At 47.2% G+C, this 20,753-nt stretch overlaps 1 protein-coding gene across 11 annotated transcripts in view; it reads left to right on the forward strand.

The window, feature by feature from the left end:
* The window catches only part of LOC119165999 (high affinity cAMP-specific and IBMX-insensitive 3',5'-cyclic phosphodiesterase 8B), a 404,448-nt gene that overhangs the window by 217,176 nt on the left and 166,519 nt on the right, over nt 1-20,753 (forward strand). For all 11 annotated transcript variants that reach the window (XR_012884029.1, XR_012884034.1, XR_012884037.1 and 8 more), the window contains 4 exons: nt 15,359-15,416; nt 15,485-15,638; nt 16,250-16,445; nt 18,016-18,146. Coding sequence is in view for 8 of the 11 variants with exons in the window: in XM_075865592.1 (XP_075721707.1) it covers nt 15,359-15,416; nt 15,485-15,638; nt 16,250-16,445; nt 18,016-18,146 (539 nt within the window). In the remaining 3 variants the exon portion in view is untranslated. The remainder of the gene's footprint in view (nt 1-15,358; nt 15,417-15,484; nt 15,639-16,249; nt 16,446-18,015; nt 18,147-20,753) is intronic.

Here is a 20,753-nt window from a genome sequence, read left to right on the forward strand (position 1 = left end):
CAAAAAAAAATTTGGACCGGTATCTGCATGTTTCTCTGCAAATGTCGTCGAAAGACGATAGTCTTACGTCTGGAGAGAGTGAACAAAACGTTTATTCACCGTTCTGCGCGAGAAAATATCAGTTAATGGTATTCTGGAGGCGCTGCGTTAGAGTACATCGATGCGTGCAGCGGAGGCGAACGAGCGCATTAAAGCAAGTCACACGTGAGACATAATCGCTGTTATCTTGGAAAACGGAGCGAGCAGCGTGCGCGCTCGTCTCGAAGGTGATAAGGTGTAGAACGCAAGGCGACGGGCAGGTGCCACCACCATGTCGTCTTAGCAAAGCGTTGGAGACACACGCCTTTCCGTGCATAGCGTTGCATTGTCAGCACAGTGTGATAAATGCTCCGGTCCTTAGAATTATGTATGTATGACTTTTCCAGTAAAAACACAAACAGAGAATATTTACTTGTTGTTATTGTACCTCAGATATGCGCCACAATTGCTTTTTATTTGACAGCCGCACAAGTATGAACCCTGAAACTTGAGCAATGAGCAATATTGGTGGGTGCGGCGGATGGGGTTGAATTTTAACCGTTTTGGGTATCGTTTTGGCGGACCAACATACAAGTCAACCGATAGACAGACCCAAAATTTTTGTGTCGAAGGTGCCCAAGAAAAACTATTCTCTTTAAAAACGTGCCTAATCCGCCTATATGTGAATCGGTATAAGAACAAAGTGAAACGTGTCTTCGCACAGGTAGTTGAGCGTTTCTTGTGCATTGTTTGAGTGACAGCAACAAATCGCAAAGTGATAACCGGCACATGCCCGGCGGGCCACCAGCAAAGTGTCCACCAAACGCAGGCGGCGCGCGCGTTTGAGACCAGTGCTCTAGCAGACGCGCCTGCTTTTCACGTTGCATGCCGCAACACGAGTTTTCATTGTGACATGCAACGTGAAAAGCACGTTACTTTTTGTCGGGGAATAATACACGCCCCCCCCCCCCCCCCAAAAAAAAAGCGTGACCCCCATCAAATCATGTCGAAAATACCTATATACTGTAAGAGAATTGTAAGACACAACAAAAGGGTGGCCACTTGGGCTGGTTGGTATTGCATTTTTCAACGAAATATAGTTTCTTAGTGCGCAGGAAACGTTTCAGAGGGAAGAAAGAGCAGAGAGATAGGAGTGTGCTCTGCCCTATCTCTGCTCTTTCTTCCTTGTGAAACGTTCTCTGCGCACTAAGAAAGTATATTTCTTTCAAAGATAAGACACAACGCCTGCATACTGGACCGGCTGTTCTTATTCTGCCCCTTTTTACTTCTCTACTTCGCGCTAGCTACCCGCGCGCAAGAGATTCGGTACAGTAACTTCGGGGCCGCCTTTCATCGTCACACTCGGCCATGACAGCGGCGCGCGAAATGGTCTACTATGCCTCCAGCGGGCGGTGTTGATTGATTGATACGTGGTACGTGGGGTTTAACGTCCCAGAACCACCATATGATTATGAGAGACGCCATAGTGGAGGGCTCCGCAAATTTCGACTACCAGGGTTCTTTAATGTGCACCCATATATGAGCTCACGGGCCTACAGCATTTTCGCCTCCATCGAAATGCAGCCGCCGCAGCCGGTATTCAATCCCACGACCTGCGGGTTAGCAGCCGAGTACTTTAGCCACTAGGCCTCCGCGGCGGGGCCGGTGGGCAGTGTTGGCTACATCGGAGTGGTGGGCGCAGGACACCTGCCCAAAGGACGTCTGGTGGGTGACACTGATTGAATAACTGTGGCCAGTCTCTCCCACGCTGGAGCTTAGGCTGAAACTTTGTCACAGCCATCTTTAAAGAATGGTCTCGGGCCTGCTGTGACAATACACAGGAAGCAGGGTTATTCGATTCTGGAGGACGAAATTGGCTGTTCCTGCCTAGTCGCGAGACAGGCAGGTGCTGGTCGCGTCGTGATCCTGCGAGTAGTATAGCGCAATAAAGCCAATGCCGCCACTGACGGCGTGCGACAGCAGCGAGATGGTCTTATGAGTGATCGACAACTATGCTGATAGGGCGAGATAAGTTATGGAAGGCACGTTAACATGCGACAACCATAGGCGTGCGCACGACGAAAGCAGCCTCTCCCCTGCTCGCCCAAGAGGGGGTGCAAGTCAAACCGATACATTGACATATAGGGAGTGGGTGCTGCAACTCGGGGAGGGGGGGGGGCATAAATTCAGCCTCGTACATTACCCTAATAGGGAGGGGGCCACTTCGACGAACCTCCCCCCCCCCCCTTAAGAAGAACCCTGCGCGAGCACGCTCGTGGCGACGACCTCTTCCACTCATGCATTTGAGCTTCTTCAGAGCCCATGTATATCACTCCACCCGGAGCCGCAATTCAGGATGCAAGTTTGTGCTGCGGAAAAAGGTAAGGCCACCCATTGTAATGTGCAGCCCCGCCTCAGTGGTCTAGGGGCTAAGGCACTCGGCTGCTGACCCGCGGGTCGCGGAATCTAATCTCAGCTGCGGCGGCTGCCTCTTTGGTGGCAGCGAAAATGCTGTAGGACCGTGTACTTACATTTAAGTGCACGTTAAAGAACCCCAGGTGGTCGAAATATTCGGAGCTCTATGCACTACGGTGTCTCTCACAATAATATAGTGGTTTTGGATCTTTCAATCCCACTTACCCATAAAAAAACATGGCAGCATATCCACGGAGTTAATGATGGATAGTGGGGCGAAGCATCCATCCGTCCATTCGTTCTTGCTTCCGTCCATCCATGCGTGCGTCTGTGTGCCCGCCCATGCGTGCGTCTGTTCGTGCGTCCGTTCCCACTTTCGTCCATGCATTCGCTCCTGCGTCGGTCCATGCGTCCATCCGTCCGTTCATGCATCTGTCTGTGTGTCCGTTGGTCCACCTATTCAACACTCCAAGTACCACCATCTCGCATCTTTTCATCATATATTCGTCATATAGAAGCACCGCCATCCAGCGGACATTCTAAGGACTGAACGAGAGAAGGCACACGCACACTTTTTTACGGCTTGTGCTTCGTGTCTACTTCCCACCTTTAACCACCTCGAGTTCATTGTATATACTAGTTCACTGTATTCATGGCACTGTGGTCCAACGCTCGCTAAACCTTTCTAAAACCTAGGAGGTTACGCCCAGCGAGTATAACGTAGCAACCCTTTTTTTGTCTTCTGTGCGTTGTTGAACAATGAAAAATTCGCAGCGTGCGCGTTAACTAAAAGCCGTATTCTCATGTCTCTCATTCCCCCTTAGCAGCCATTGGCATGTACATTGAGCACTATCTTTTATTGTTCGGCAACGCACAGAAGAAATCTCTCACCGGCACCACCTTGGGGGTCAAAATGTTATACTTGTTACACACTACTACAACGGCTACGAGGGACGAACGGGTGCCGCTATAAAGAGCTTCGCCCCTAAAAATTAAGCACCATGGGGATAGAGGCTAGCCCGACGCCAGTGCGTGAGCTTTTTCGCCTGTTTCTGCCGTTCTCATGTCCTACTATGATTCTCCCCTCCTTCGTGGGCCGTCGGCGCAGGGACAGTCGTCACCCCCGGAAGCTTTTCAGGCCTGCGCGTCACGTGACGTGACGTCGACGACGTCACATCGCGCCGGCCGGCCGCCCTTCGCTGGGTGGCTGCGCCAGCCGCGAGCGCCCTTCACGCCTACCGACTCGGGCGAGGTTCCTTGACACCATGTCCGCACAATTTATCAAGGTATCCATTGATTGTATGGTTTAACGCGCCGACGCAACGCAGGCGATGAAGCGCGCCGTAGGGGAGAGCTCAGGATCAAGTTTTACTACCTGGGAATCTTTATTGTGTGCCGAAATCTCGTACACACGGGCGTTTTTGCTTTTCGCCTCCATCAGAAATGCGGCCGCCGCAGCCGGGTATCGAAACTGCGCCCTAGTGCTCAGCAGCGCTACGCCTTAGCCACTGAGCCACCGTTGCGGGGGAACTTATCAAGGTATCAAGAAATAATGAATATCGTGAATGGAATAATGCGTATTTATTTATCACAGCCAGACGCCGTCTGTACAAATATCACAGTGCACATTGTTCTCGGTCCAGGCAGACGACAGGCAACACAAGATGTTGCCCTTAATGCTGAAAATATGCCAAAAGTACAAAACACAATATCTTGCCACATAAAACTCAGAAAACAAAACAGATTGTAACAGCAAAAACATCCCCGAGCTTTGGAACAGAAAAAGCACACTTTCATTTAAATTGTAGGTTAGAGGAAAACATACCATTCGTTTATCATAGTAGCAGTAGCAACACAAGGTATCAGGTTCAAACACTTGCCAAAAAAATACAATACAAAAGAACACTGGTGACTAAATTGTGGTCCACAGCATGATAAATGACAGAAAGAAAAGTAATTGTACTGCCACAGGTAGGTGCATGTCCTAGGGAAAAAATCAAACAAAAATCTAAGAAAAAAACAAATCACAGTGCACAACATGTCTGTACACAGAGTGCACAAGGAAAGTGTACACAGCTTAGGTACCAAAACGGACTGTACAACTGCTACAGTGGGCACCGAGGCAGTTCGAGTTAAAAAAAAAAGAAAAAAGTACAGCACCTTTAAAAGCTAACAACTTGTAAAGAGATACAAAACTGGAAACAAGGCTCAAACAAGGGAATGTATTGCTTGAGCCAGGTGGCAATAAGTGCAGCGCTCCTCAGACAGCATCGACAGGTTGTTCAAAATTTCCAACAAGGAACTTACTTTTTGAACTGAGTGTGGTACAACAGCGCTACCAAGGTTCTTGATTGGTGAACCTTGATAGCAGGCAAAGACTTCAAGGTTTGCAAACACGGTCAATGACGCATTCAAACAAGGTTCACGATAGTCGATAATGTTCAAAAACATGGAGCACTCTTCTTTATGAATCACAGTCCACTTTGGAGACACTGACACCCCTTGCAGGCGAGCCCTTAGTTCTTCGAGGGACGAAAACCGGTCTCGTTTTTGCTCCGCTTCATATGACGCCAGCGACTTTTCTACAGCACGGGCGAGTTGGGAGGCTTCTTGTCGGCTCCTCTTGGCGTCAGGGGTTTCTCTCGTGCTCTGGTCTCGTACTGATAGGTAGGACGGACAGCCGGAAAATACCGTTGGGACAGATCCAGGACGCAACCGTGGTACTGGGAGTGCAACTTCAATAACTCTCCCTGTCCTTGGATCCGCCTACGATGTCGTCTTCTCAATGCATGAAGCGTCGAAATGATTCGCGCACACCTGCAAAAACGTTTCAAGAACGTCTGAGACGCCACTTCTCAAAAGAAAAAAATGCGCTCCCGTTTGCATGACCGCGTTTACAGTCCGTGTAGCTAAAACAAAGTCTACCTACGTTTCGCAAGCATCTAAATAAAAGCGCTGCGCTAAGCGGTACAAGCAACATGAAAGGAAACACGGGAGCGTGATGTCACCGCACTCTACGAAGCGCTTCCACCGAGAGCTTGCAAGAATGGACGACACCACGGCACTGTTAGTGAACAAAGCGCAGCTGACCATCCTTGCTGCGAACGCTGCTGGCGTCAGCGCTTCGCGAGGCCCGGCGGCCACACGCTCAAGTATTTCCCATCATAGGTGATTTCTACCCGAACAAGCAACGACAAGCTAAGAACAGGAGCATCTCAAATTCTTACCTTAGTGCACGAAGTCGGCACGAAGTCCTTCCTAGGAATGGCGCGTAGCCATTGTTTGAGAGCGTCGGCGTCTTTAGGGAAGGAAAACACTTGTATCTTCTTTCCTGTTTTGTAGTTGCCGGTGCATCCGGGTACACAACACTTATTCGGCATTGTCGCATCACTCCAGCATCACGCACGGAAACGAAATTGCCGCAAAACAACAACGGAAAGCAACAAACGTGAAACACCGTCAACACCACGCCGCCGAACCGTCACCACCGCCGCCCGCGCTGCGCTCGCTGCCGCTGCGGCTTCCCCGAGAGTCGGCCGGCCGGAAATGACGTCAAATTGCTGGGCGCAGGCCTGAAAAGATTTTCCGGGGGTGACGGGACAGTGGGAGTGACGTAAGCCTCTCTCTTCCGCAACCGGATGTCGACTGTGGCGCTGCGTTCGAGTCTCCCAAGACGCCTCGAGTGCGCGCGTCGAAAGTCAGTCAACAGTGATGGCAACCCTGGGAATTTAGCCCTAGATCCAGAAATTTTCAACATTCTTCAGGAACATGACATCGTTTTTGTTAATCCATGGATTTTCGTAAGGCTCTGGAATTGTGACATCGCGCTGCCTGAATAAGGGCAGTACTAAGTTGTACACGCTCTTTCAACTACAATGGCTGTATGAAATTCAGGCTAATTCATGTTTTTTTTTCTGTTTGAGACCGTCTTGGTGCTCTGATGGACGATGTAAAGGGCATAGGAGTTTTGTAACGCGAGAATAATATAGTTGGAATACTGGGGAAATTATACTCTGTAGTCGTAACGGTGAAGCGCGCGCATATTATATTGAGCTCTCTGATTGATTGCTGCACATTGAAGCAAAGAAAAATTTTGTGCAGTAGTGCTCACGGAGTGCTTTCGCCGAGCACTGTCTCCATGTGAAATAACCAGGAATATTATCAAACAGCAGAGCGAAAGTAGGGCTGGCGATTTCATAATGTCGTACGCGTTCAATATTGAAATGGTGTTATGAAAAGAGACAAGACTGTTCACGTGTTTTTCTTTTCATCATGCGAACAAGAGAGAGAGAAAGTGACCAATAGATTTGGCCAAGCGAGGAGATGATCGAAAGTACAGAGGAAAGGCGTAGCTGTGATCCAGTAATAAAGCGCCAATTTACAGCTCCTGAAAACATTAACACTGATTGAAAATCTGAAAAATAGTAATAGACCACCAGCTCTCAAGCTGAAAGTACAAGGAAGGCGCGACCGACTTGCGGTTGCCCCGAATGATCACATCTTTGTCTTCAATGCGTGTGCAAAGTGAATTTGACATGCAAATCTGTTTCAATGGTAGCAGGTGCCATTTGCAAACACTTTATATGCAACTCCACAGAAGGTGAAAAAAAAAAAACGTGTGGCAAAGCCTTAAAAGATTATCAATGGTAGTTTTTCCTCGTAACAAGATTCAAAAGAACTCGTCCACAGAGCAAACTATCTTAATACGTAAGAGTCAATTACCCTGAATAATGACATTAAAAATGTAACCCAGAGACTTTTTTTGCAATGCAGGGATTTTTTCAGAGTCCATCTAGCGACAAAACGTTCCTTCGGTTGGCATCACAGTCGGTCAGAGATCCACTCGGGATAGTGAAGGATGTGCACACATTTTGTTTCCGTCCGTCGGCTCCCCTTTTTCTTGGAGCTTTGAACTTTATTTATTTCAACATTCGGGATGCGGAGGGCCGTGGTCAAAAAGCCTCTAATGGGCTTGACTGGGACCACGACCCCTTACAAATGGGCAGCATAGGCAACACTTTTATTGCAGTGACAATGTACAAAAATTTGAGCAAGCATATATCATAAAGTATAATAAGCATAAGCATAATAAAGCATAAGCATAATAAATCATGAAGATTGAAAAGTAATAAACTCAAAGAAATGACCGTAATTATTTCCTTACACATACGATATCAATAAGAGAGTGTAACGATGCAAGAAAAGAAGATCGCAAGATTAGCACCAAAGTAAAAAAAAATATGGGGCATGTGCCCATACGCTTACTACACTTACAATCAGAACAGTCACTCAAATGGAAGACGATATGGCATTCAAGTGAAACGGCAGGAGGAACCGCAGCATTTCTTTGCCGTAGTTAGTGCGCGTGCGCGGGATAAGCCATGTGTGATTGAAACGCGTGTTATAAAGAACTTTGCGGTGGTTTAGGTTGGCAATGGTTCCTAAAAGGTTGTCGCCTTTTAATCCTGCCTGGTAGCGTTTCACAAGCATTGCGCGGTAGTATTCAGGTAGAGGTAGCAGCTTCATGTCGTGAAATATGGGAGTGGTGTGACTGCGATATGGAGCATTTGCAACGGCACGAACAGCCCTTTTCTGTATGACGTGCAGTTTGCGGATATTTGTTAGAGTTGTCGTACCCCAAACCAGATGACAGTAGTTGACGTGAGATAAAAACAGGGATTTATAGATGAGAAGTTTAACTGCCTTAGGTAGCGAGAAACGCACCCGGGATAATATGCCCGAAATCCTTGATATAGTGCCACATAGTTTTTCAGTGTGTGCGTTCCAAGACAATTGTTGATCGAAAATTATTCCCAGACACTTAATACGCTGTACTATCTCAAGTTCTGAACTGCCAAGTTTTAATGGGACACGACAAGGGGTCTGTTTATTTTTCGGCCTGAAATATACAGCTTTTGTTTTTGATGTGTTAAGTTTTAAACAGTTAACGCATGTCCACGTGGCCAACTTCGCCAGTACCTCATTTGCGTCATTCATTAAGTTTGTATAATTTTCAGCAGTAAGAAGCAAGGTTGTATCATCAGCGTATATAATACATTTTACAGACGTGTCAATTTTTACAATATCATTTATGTATATACAAAAAAGCAGAGGCCCTAATATGCTACCTTGTGGTACACCCGCTGAAATTTTTAGTAAATTGGAGGTACAATTGCCGACGACTACTTCCTGCTGCCGATACATTAGGTATGATTCAATGAGTTGTAAGAAAACACCTCGAAATCCATAGTGTGCACATTTCTTTAGCAGCGTAATGTGATTTATTGTGTCGAACGCCTTTGAATAGTCTACGAAGATGCCTAAAGTGTGTAGTTCGCGTTCAAAAGCATTTAGTATAAATTCTTTCTGTTCTAAAAGAGCATGTTCATACGGCCTTTGATAAAACCAAACTGCGAAGGAGTTATGATGTGGTGCTTATCTAGGAAAGAAACCATACGCTTTTGAATTAGTTTTTCCAGACCTTTTGAAATTACTGGAAGTATAGATATCGGTCGGTAATTGTTTAGTGCATTTTTATCTCCTCCTTTGTACAGCACAACCACTTTTGCAACTTGTAACTTTTGTGGGAAAATTCCGGTGGAAAAAGCAAGATTAAAGATATGCTCTAATAATTCAGCAATGATATCTAATACGTGTTTGATGGGCTTAATCTGTATGTCATATGCGTCACAACACGTGCTGTTTTTCACAGACGAAAAAGCATGTGAAAGTTCATCAGCTGTTGTTGGCGCCAAAAACGCGGTCTCAGAGATACTGTCAGACAAATATGTGGTACAAGCTGAATTGTACTGTTCCTTTGCTAGAGATACAAAATAGTCATTGAATAAGTTTGCTAAATCATCCTTACAAATAACGTCACCGTCTATCACAAGCTCAGTAGGCCTGAAGTCATCACCCTTACGGCCAAGAAATTTGTTTAGTCTAGACCAAGCCAAGTCTTGTTTATTCATTACATCTTTGTTGAAGATGCTGTTTAAGTACGTTCTCTTTTTGTAACGCAACAGGCTGTTTACATTATTTCGCTGGGCTTTGAAACGTTTAAGCGTTTCTTCGTTCTTGTTGTTCAGGAAGTTTTCGAACAATTTATTTTTACGTTTTATTTCATTAAGACAACTTTTAGTCAGCCACGGTTTTTTGGTTTTGCGCGTATGCTTGAGCTGTTTGTACGGAATGCATTTCTTGTACACCCTTATCAGTTTGTCATGAAAAATATCATAGGCGGCTTCAGGTTCTTGCTCGCAATACACGCCTGACCAATCGGTTAACGATATCTCCTTGCGAAATGCAGCCAGTGTATATTCATTAATATCATGAATAACTATCGGTTCTCTGAGTTGGGCTGGCGCACAGTTTACGGTTTCGTTTATAAGCATAAAGATAGGAAGGTGGTCACTAATGGGTGCGCTTAGTACGCCGGACAAACATTTCGAAGCTTCTATGTTAGTAATGAACATATCTATTAATGTCGCAGTGTTTTTGTCAATGCGGGTTGGGATGGTGATAACAATAGAAAACCCATTGGATTCAATAACTTGACAAAGTTCTAACTGGCTTTCTGATGGCTTTGAAACGTCGATATTGAGATCACCTGCAAGAACTAGTGTACTACCAGTGTCTCCAACCCAACGCAAGTATGTATCTAAGAATACTAAGAAGTTCGACTTGTTACCACTAGGAGGGCGGTATAAAACACCATAAACAAAACCGTCACTTTGTACAGTCAATATTTCATAATCATTAGTGACATGCGAAAACTCGTGAACCAGCCTACATTTTACCGAGTTTTTAGCCATCATCAAAACACCACCTCCTATTTTTGTTGGGCGATTCAAAAAGAAGGTTTCATAGCCGGGTGATCTTAGAACCTCAGATTCATCCCTGTACCATGTTTCCGTCATCATAAGAACATGAGGTTCAGAGCGTAGAGTTGAAATAAGGGCCGTTATTTGGTCTTCTTTATTTCGCGCAGATTGTGCGTTGAGGTGAAGGAAGGACAAGCCATTCTTTTTCGTGGAAAGTAATGCGCCTAATTTTTCGAGTGTCACGTAATCTTTGTCTGCCATCTTTCTTTTTAGGTAACAGTCGCTTTGGTCATTAACAGTGGCTATTCTCTCATTACTGAGAGGTCCTGCACGCTGGCGATGACGTGAACTCGGCTGTCCTCAGTTTTTCGCACCTTGATGCGACCATTGTCCACCCACAGAAACTTCCATTGCTTTTCTCTGTTTAGTGAGAGCGCTTGTGCAAACAATCTTTTGTTGTTGGGTGTGAGGTGGTCATTAACGTACACATTGGCACCTTGTGACTGAGCAAAACCGAATGACTCGGTTGTTAGACGTGCCCTGCGTGCTTTACGCAAAAATTCATCCTTCTTGACCCGAGAACAAAACCTCGCGATTATGTTCGTGTCCTTTTTTGCTGGCACGCGATGCACAGCGTCGATATCATCCTTTTTTATGGGACAGTCAATTACATCACCCATTTTCTGAAGAATGGTAGCGCAATCCTCCCCCTTTTTTAATGGCACACTTTTTATCTCAACGTTGTTAAGTCGCGAACGCTATTCCATGTCAGCCAGTTTAGCAGCCAGTTCATCATTTGATTTTTGAAGAGACTTGTTTTCGGCTGAGGTAAGCTCATGCTTCTTTTTCATTTCTTCATAAAAAGTGCTGATGGCAGAGACACTTTCACGAAGCTGTTCAATTTCGGCTCGAAGCTGTTGCACTTCGCGTGACAGCTCAGCATTTGACGGCATCATATAAACGTAACAGTGACTACAGCACAATAACCACTGGCAGCAGCAGTCGCGACAACAATAGTAGAAGCAAAAATCAGCGGTGCAATTAATGCACAACCAACCTGCGCAAAGGAAGAACGTCGCTCAGTGGACTCGACTTCCTGCTGCCACGACCGCCACTGCCAAAATGTGGCTACACGAGCACAGTGTTGAGCCTAAGTAGTGTCTCCGGTAGGTGTCCTCGCAGTCCGTGCTTGCGCAGAAAGTTCGTTCTTTGTGGCTGTAGCGACAGGGTAGTGACGTTGCTTGACCAGATATTCCAAGTAGACGGGTCGAGAAATCCAGAGAATATCCCGATAGCCCGAAGAGCCGAACCAGACAACTGTCACGATATGCACAAGTCAGCACCTGCGCAAAGGAAGAACGTCGCTCAGTGGACTCGACTTCCTGCTGCCACGACCGCCACTGCCAAAATGTGGCTACACGAGCACAGTGTTGAGCCTAAGTAGTGTCTCCGGTAGGTGTCCTCGCAGTCCGTGCTTGCGCAGAAAGTTCGTTCTTTGTGGCTGTAGCGACAGGGTAGTGACGTTGCTTGACCAGATATTCCAAGTAGACGGGTCGAGAAATCCAGAGAATATCCCGATAGCCCGAAGAGCCGAAACCAGACAACTGTCACGATATGCACAAGTCAGCACCTGCGCAAAGGAAGAACGTTGCTCAGTGGACTCGACTTCCTGCTGCCACGACCGCCACTGCCAAAATGTGGCTACACGAGCACAGTGTTGAGCCTAAGTAGTGTCTCCGGTAGGTGTCCTCGCAGTCCGTGCTTGCGCAGAAAGTTCGTTCTTTGTGGCTGTAGCGACAGGGTAGTGACGTTGCTTGACCAGATATTCCAAGTAGACGGGTCGAGAAATCCAGAGAATATCCTGATAGCCCGAAGAGCCGAACCAGACAACTGTCACGATATGCACAAGTCAGCACCTGCGCAAAGGAAGAACGTTGCTCAGTGGACTCGACTTCCTGCTGCCACGACCGCCACTGCCAAAATGTGGCTACACGAGCACAGTGTTGAGCCTAAGTAGTGTCTCCGGTAGGTGTCCTCGCAGTCCGTGCTTGCGCAGAAAGTTCGTTCTTTGTGGCTGTAGCGACAGGGTAGTGACGTTGCTTGACCAGATATTCCAAGTAGACGGGTCGAGAAATCCAGAGAATATCCTGATAGCCCGAAGAGCCGAACCAGACAACTGTCACGATATGCACAAGTCAGCACCTGCGCAAAGGAAGAACGTTGCTCAGTGGACTCGACTTCCTGCTGCCACGACCGCCACTGCCAAAATGTGGCTACACGAGCACAGTGTTGAGCCTAAGTAGTGTCTCCGGTAGGTGTCCTCGCAGTCCGTGCTTGCGCAGAAAGTTCGTTCTTTGTGGCTGTAGCGACAGGGTAGTGACGTTGCTTGACCAGATATTCCAAGTAGACGGGTCGAGAAATCCAGAGAATATCCTGATAGCCCGAAGAGCCGAACCAGACAACTGTCACGATATGCACAAGTCAGCACCTGCGCAAAGGAAGAACGTTGCTCAGTGGACTCGACTTCCTGCTGCCACGACCGCCACTGCCAAAATGTGGCTACACGAACACAGTGTTCGCTCACTCAGACTCGCCGACGGTGCCTAGTGCCAGCGGCAAACGCTTACTTTTCGTTGCCTCTTCCGAACGCTAGGCTGAAGAGTGGTGCAGTGTGTTCGCGCGGGGTTGTACTACACCGACCCATACATCTCGAAGCCAACGCGAGTGGAGTTTGCCCTCGCTCGAGCAATCAGGCCCTGTGGTCACAGATTGTGAGAGCACGCAGCACAGTCGCGAATGACCTGTTTCCTCAGCGGCGTGTCACCATGGACTATTTTGCCCACGGAGACGTGCTCGCGGCACCCTTTGTGTTGTACTTTCGCCCGTGGCATAAATTGATTTTGCTTTCCCGCCGCCTTTTGCAGCGGGTGCTGTTCTGCGTTTTTGGTGCTGCCGCAGGCGATAAAGTGTTGTGAATCGTCTGAAAGCAGCACTGTGTACGTGCCCCACTGTGCTTGGTGCCTTGGCTGTCCGAACGCACTTGTATAGCGGCGTTAGTCACGCGAGGCGACGGTGAACGTGGCCCTGCGGCTTGCTAAGACCGAACCCACTCTAGTGACCGTACTCCTGCGGGATACGTGTACACTACAAAAGATATACGCCACAGTGCTGTTAAGCACTGTGACGTAAGCCAGAGTTACGTTACATAGCGTGACGCTCTAGACAAACTGTCTTTGCCGTTGTCTTCCTATTGTCGTTGGTGCTTGCCGCGCTGACTATTTTGGGAGCCTTGTTCTGTTGATGAGCCAGATTTTATTTATTGATTGATTGAGTTATTTTTGATACCCTACTCGCCCCGAGAAGTACTGAGTAGGGGGGGGGGGGTACACAAATCACCCTAAATGAAGCATGTAAAGAGACTACATCGACGAAGAAACAAAGAAAATCGTAAAATGAAAGGGAAGCGAACAAACACTTTGATACAATGCAGTAAAATAAAAATGAAAGAAAAACATATATATATATATATATATATATATATATATATATATATATATATATATATATATATATATATATATATATATATATATATATATATATATATATATGTATACGAAAATCAAGAGAACTTAAATATGCTCTCGAAAGTTCGCAGGGACGAAGCAACCAGGACATTATTCGAAGTGAGCGCGGCGAAGTGGAAATACTGAATGACTGTGTGTGGCCGAAGGTGCGTCTCAAGCTGAAATGATAATGAAGATGATGTGATGTGCGTGAAAGAATTTCTATCGAAAGACAACTTTTTCACAAGTTGTAGTGGTGCTTATGGAAGACGCATAAAAAGGTGAGATGGCAGCAACAATCCAGCTTAGGAAGGGCATTATCGCGTTTGATTTGGGTGAACAGCGATTGTACTTTGAAGTTATGAAGTGGGCTTCACAACACTGGATGGATTTTGCTTTATTTATTAGGTACTGTTGGTTAGGAGAACAGATCGAAGAAGCGTATTCCAGATGAGGGCGCACAAAGCTTACATGGGTCTGCTGCTGAATGAAAGATGCGGAATGACGCAGATGCCAGCGGGAAAATTCCCGAGTTCTGTTAGCTTTCGCGCATACCTTCTCAATGCGACTACACCGGGAAAGATTAGAACAAAGATGAACGCCGAGATATTTGTAAGCGGCTGAACGAGGAAACAAAGCACGCAGCGCTTGGATGTGTTAGGCGTAATTTGCCAGTGGTCACACCTCCGATTATATAAATCGAAATTCTAGGGTCCCGCTATGGAGATTGCCACGGTCTCAAAGTGAACGGACAAAGTAGACACGGTCGGAGCGAACCAAGCAACAACCATTTATTTAACTGCCTCTAGATCTACGATAGTGTCATGACGAATTATTATACATCAATTGTGATGAACGCTAAAACAGTCTTACACGAAAAACACAACACTCAACAACATAACAAACACAGAAACACACACAAGGCGGCTTCGCCAACGCTTGACTCACCACGAGAGCCTACGGCAGACGACCCGCGGTGGCGTCTACCGCACACCCACCGCTAGAGACAACCGCTAACGCCAACCGCCACCCGCCAAAGAGACCCGCTTCTCTCTCATCTGCAGCCACCCGGGGTTACCACAAGGCGTCATCGCCTGCACTACCGTTTTAACCATGATGATGATGGTGGTGATACACGCCCTCGCGCACAGTGCCACCTACTGCTCAATAGTTGTTACCCCTGAATGCGGCCTCTGTGCGAAACACATGCGCCAAGAGGCTCAAACAACTCTACAGGAGCTGTTAGCACCTCCACAAGGTCCTGTTGCAAACTAACGTGCTTTTCTTGGGAGTTAATAGTCCAATACTCTACGTAGTCATCCACGAAAAGACGATATTGATAGGTCCTGTTAACGTGGAGTCAAATTAAAAGTGTTATGCAGTCATTACATTTCGTGTATTGGCCTGGTCACCTCACCTAAATAGCTAAAATATTTGTAAGGTTGTTCCTGCATTGTCGGTATGCAAGAACGTAGCGAGTGCGGCCGTTTCGACGTACATGCCGCACAACGATGCCTTGTTGCTTTTCGTTCGCAGACGGGCCAGAAACCAACGGGCGTCCGGCGACTGTCTCACGAGACTGCGCTGATGAAAGGTATTTTGGCACTGCTTCTGCGTCCGCACGTACTTGCATGCCTTCTTTATCCCCCTTGGTTGATGCAGTGAACGTGGTCAAGGCGGCGTCGTCGTCGACGGCGACGCACGGCTGCCTCTCGCCCAGCCTGGCCGCAGCACCTTCCAGGATCCGCGAGCTGCTCGAGAACGACGTCAAGTGGGACTTGGACATCATTGAACTGGAGTCGCATACGGCACGACGGTGAATTCACATATTTCCACGCCCTGCGCGTGACCCTTATTCCGTGGTTTAGTTCATATTATATCTGCCCGGCGAATCAATGGGTAACGATTTCATTGTTTTCAATAAACGTGCACGGCTAGCTCAATGCGTCGCTAAGTAGTGTAAAGTGAACAACCTGTGTGTTGTGTATCATTCCGTAGTGAAGTTGTATTCTTTGAAAATTGTGCATGCTCGTGTCTTTAATAAAGTGCGTGTAACGCACACGCAACTGGCTCCATCCGCAGCTTGTCAGTTGGTTGATTTGTGCAACATTACATTTTGCCAGTGAAGGTCAGGAAATAGTGGAAGATTTCACTCTTGCGCAATCCGAATGTTCCGGAGTGAGAGAGCGTTCTAGCCGATTCTGATGCCGGACGTACATCTAAGGTAGTATACTGGCAGGAGGTGATTCACCAACTCATTGTCCGCTATACGCGCATTTTTGAAAGCGTTATTACGCCACAAATTACGTCATTCATGATGTTTGACATATATCGAAAGGCAGGGGTAAATAAAAAGCCTTGTAGAATCGGCCACTGCAAGGCTAGGTGAGAATGCTAACAGACATGAACAAATGGGGTTCTTCGCAGGCCCCTCATCTGGCTGGGCATGTCTATCTTTGCCAAATTCAGCGTGCACACCAGCCTGGAATGCGACGACACTATCTTAAGTAACTGGCTGCAGCTCATTGAGTCACACTACCAGGACAACCCGTACCATAACTCGACGCACGCGGCTGATGTTATGCAAGCAACGGCGTACTTTCTGCTAAGGCTTAGAAGCAAGGTAGGTGGTGTTGCACGCTACCTGCCCTGCACGTCGCGTGTGCTGCTGTCAAAATGTATTCTATTGAACACTTATCTTACAGTACCACTGCATACGCGAAATGTGGATCGTAATTAGTAAGCACGGGTGCGGACAGATCCCACTATCTTCCGAGACTAATGCTGCGGGCTTGCTTTGCTGGTTATCAAGGAGCGTCTTAGTGCTGCATAAATTCTTTATTACGCTCTTGCTTTTGCTGTCCATAACCAATGAAAACGAAAGGCGGGGGGAGGAGGGATTTCTTTCTTGTTTTAATGGACACTTAGTTTAAATACTCACAGCATCGTTTAAACACCTGAACGACTAACACATCCATTACGTATCAGTTTCCGACCCTTCAAGTATATTATGAAAAATGCGTAGCTAGTACTTGCATTGCGAATGAACAGCAGAGACGGTGCGCGCGTGGTGCATCAACTGACATTAGAAGGGTGATTGTTTTAGTTTTGGCTGTACTGAAAGCCTTAGCGACAACCTGTAGCTTGCGGTCTTGAAGTCATCGAGAATCATAAGGCCACTGCCCTCCCCGCAACTTTTTCCTGCATCCCCCTTTATTGCCCACCTCCAAAGGCAAACATCAAAACATGGTGCATAACTGCCCCACCCCCTGCCTCCTAGAAGGAACTAGTCTGTCGTGGGCGCCCCCCGCCCCTCCCCACTAATAATAAAAAAAGTCCCGGAGCCATCGCCGACAAACCCTGCAGAGTCTATGCGTGGTGAGTTCACTCCGCCTCTAAACATACCTTATATTTCGTGACGGCAAACAGCTTGAGTACTGATAAGGAACCGTTTTAAGCAATTCAAAAGGTGCAGCAGTTTTGTTTGCCGGCTATTTCAGCAGAAGACGAACATCGTCTTTAAAACGACAAACTGCCCCTATCTATTGCAATGAACAGTTCTTCGCTAAACTTTCATTAGTGTTAGGGGCATAATACGTAATCAAGTTTTTTTTTTTATTGGGCCATGAAACACTTTTGAAGCATGGCTAGAAAACGCTGCCGATCGGCAATTGATGCTCCTCAGCGCAGGAATGTGTGTGTGAGAGAGAGAGAAAGGTAGAGGAAAGACAGGGAGGCTAACAAGGACGAACTCTGGTTGGCTACCCTGCGTAGAAGAAAGGAAGCCTCGTTGTGGAAAGATGGTTGCGGGGGTGACTTTATTGCCTAGAGCACAGTTACGTTACAACGCGTCCACCGCTGTCCGTTCAAATCAGTCTAGGACGAGACACGCACTGCTCGCTTCACGCACTAGTCGCATTATTATTTTTTGTTTTAATTACTATATTCTAAATTTCTGTGTTAATTATATCTTATATATTTCTTAAGAAAAAAGTGTGTACTCCTGTAATGAATTGAATCGATGATTGTTTGGAAAAAAGTTGCAGGGCGCGTTCGAAACTTCCATTTAATATCTGATAGTTGTTCAGCACACTCGGCTAAATGTTTTTAATGGTTGTCTTTAGATTTATGCGCATTAAGTGGTAACGGAAAGCCTGTACATGTATTTTAAAACTATTTCATGAATGCTGTAGGACATACTGGACCCGCTGGATGAAGCAATCTGCCTCCTGTCTGCAGTCATTCACGACGTAGACCATCCTGGAAGGTCAACTCCGTTCCTCTGCAACTCTCAGGACCTGCTAGCGATTCTCTACAACGATCGGTGCGTGCTGAAGGCCAACGAGTCTGACCTCAATAATAAACAGAAGCTTCTATACCGCGCAGCCACTTTAACAAAGTTTGTCGTGCGAGTGCGTCGGGACTACTCTATCTATACGGTGCGCTAAGACGGCTTTCATCTATATCAGTAGTATATTCTGTGGTAGACATAACATGGTAATTGTACGTTATTGGTTAGCGTAATACTATAGTATACGTAGTACAGCTCATGGACTTAAACAGGTCATGAAACCTTTTAGTATCACAATATATATGCGAAATCACTCGACATAACCACGTAATGTCCTAACAACCGTCGTCTCTATGGATAATGTCGCATGTGGCCTTTGCGTTAGACTTGCAATTAAGCCGATATGACCCGAATTTGAGATGGTGGAAACGAAGGTATAGGCGTTACCTAGCCCTGGCTTATCCTGTTTCAATCCGTGATTACAGTACATAGGACTTGCCAGAACTGCAATAACAAGGAAATGGAGAATGATCAGAAAAGTACACGTCTGCTGCACTTTGCAAATTGGCTGTTTGCCCACTGTTTGGCCGTTTGCGTTTATGTACTGTACATAAGAGCCGCGCGCACGCATTTTACAGTGCATAGATGCACTCACGACAGATATGATCGTTTTGGGCGTTGCTCGTAGTTCCTTATATCATCCCTTGCAGTTTACCGCAGTACGCGAGCGTAACTCAACAGAATACAGCAGCGCGTTGAGACAGTCGTATTTGAAAACACAGGTGAATATCAACAAGGTACCCAGCAAGAACGAAGGATACCTGCAATTCGATGCCGGCTAGAGCTCTACGGCACGACAATTGCTGCCTATTACAGCGGTAGGCGGCGTCGACGTACTGAGGCGCTTGTAGCAACGTCGCGCTGCGTATACGCTTTCCCAGCCCAAAACTCGCCACCCTTCGAGGGAGGATCTCTGTCATGCTGAGCTGGCTGTGCTCGAAGCATAGGCGTCTCTCCCGGCAGCGCAATGGCGGAACTGGCCCCTCCACTGAGAAATGTAAGGGGGGCTCTAAGTCACGAGGTCGACGGGCATCCGGCCAATAACCAGGAAGGCCCATGCGTCGGTACAAACAGTGGTGGTACAGGTGACCTGGTTCACCACAATGGCAGAAAAGAGGCTCGTTGTCAGGAGCGCACCACAAACTGAACTTCCACACATTGACTCGCGGGGTACCGAAACGCGATAGGAGTGAGAAGTACTGTATCGCCCGCAGAGTGGATGGGCGGGAGGAATAGCTGGCCACAGACGCAGGAGTGCGTACAGCTCCCACGTACGTACGTGAGAGCTTCGGCTGGCGGCGTCACCAATGGTTGTACCAGCTGCCGTATCTCGTCGCAGACTACATCAGTTAGAGCAGCTACCTGGAGCCGGGGAAACACCGCGAGAAGTTTTTGTAGCTCCTTGCGTACAAAAAGCAGCAACTAAGCGGCCTTTTCCCTTCTCCGCAGCCACGTTCTTGGTTATACATGTCTGAAATAAATATTCAATTCAATTTAGTGCTGCGCATAAGCACCGTGTGGTTTCTCACAGTTGTGACGTCGAGTGTTGACGTGGATGACGACAAGCAGACGACGTTGTTCGGTCGCTCATACTGCGAATACGGCTGACTTAGCATTCACTTCATTGTTGTAGCTTGTACCAAGTGGGTTGCCACGATTCATACAAACAGCTGTTCTTTTACGCTCCGCATCAAGAAGAGTACCTTCTCTTCCGCCATTTCGGGGTCAGATCGCTGCAACAGCCGAGACATCTCCTCAAAGAATATCGCAACGCTTTCGTTGGGTCTTTGATTCCTAGAATCGAGGAAACGCTCTGCTTGTTCTTTTCGGTCGGGACTTCCGTACGTGTTCTGCAGCTCAGTACAGAACTCCAGCCATGTTGTCGAGACAGCTTCATGGCTCTCATACCAAGTGCGTAGCGAGTCCTCGAGGTAGAAGTAGACGTGCCCGAGCTTCCGACGGCCATCCCATTCATTGGCGATGACGACTCACTCGTACTGGTCCAGTCGGTCTTCAACGTTCTTAAAAGCGTCACTACGAAAAGGCTTTGGGGTTCGAAGGGCGTTGATAGGCCATGGCGCAGACAGTGTCGGGGTCTGCGGATTTTGGGTGGCTGTTCTTGCTCTTGACTTGTTACTGGAGCGTTCTGGAAGGGGACCTAACTGAGGCCGTAGGCCTAATTGCAACTTACTAGGCTGAAGGTAACCTTGGTCTTCGAAGGCGTCGCTATGTATTTTGGGATGCTCTTTGCGTTGGTCACAGTTCATGGGATGATACCCCGCACCTCCACGAGAAAACGTCACGTTAGAATGTGGCAGAAACCTGCTGCTGAAGGTCAGCAGAACCTCAAGCTGATCCAAGGACTGGCAAAGCAAACTCACCACCTTGTTTGCGCGTGCTAATCTTTATCGTCATTTTCCAAAGTGGCACATACAATTCCGCCCGCAACGGAACCATGGAATACAAGCTATTATGCTCCTGGCAATATCTTTACGGCTATCGATTTACCGCAATTACAAACCACCGCTCTTTGCACTGGTTGTCATCACTAAAGAATTAGTCCGGACGCTTGGGACGCTG

The sequence above is a fragment of the Rhipicephalus microplus genome, chromosome 1, assembly GCF_043290135.1.
Source record: "Rhipicephalus microplus isolate Deutch F79 chromosome 1, USDA_Rmic, whole genome shotgun sequence".
Lineage (NCBI taxonomy): Eukaryota > Metazoa > Arthropoda > Arachnida > Ixodida > Ixodidae > Rhipicephalus > Rhipicephalus microplus.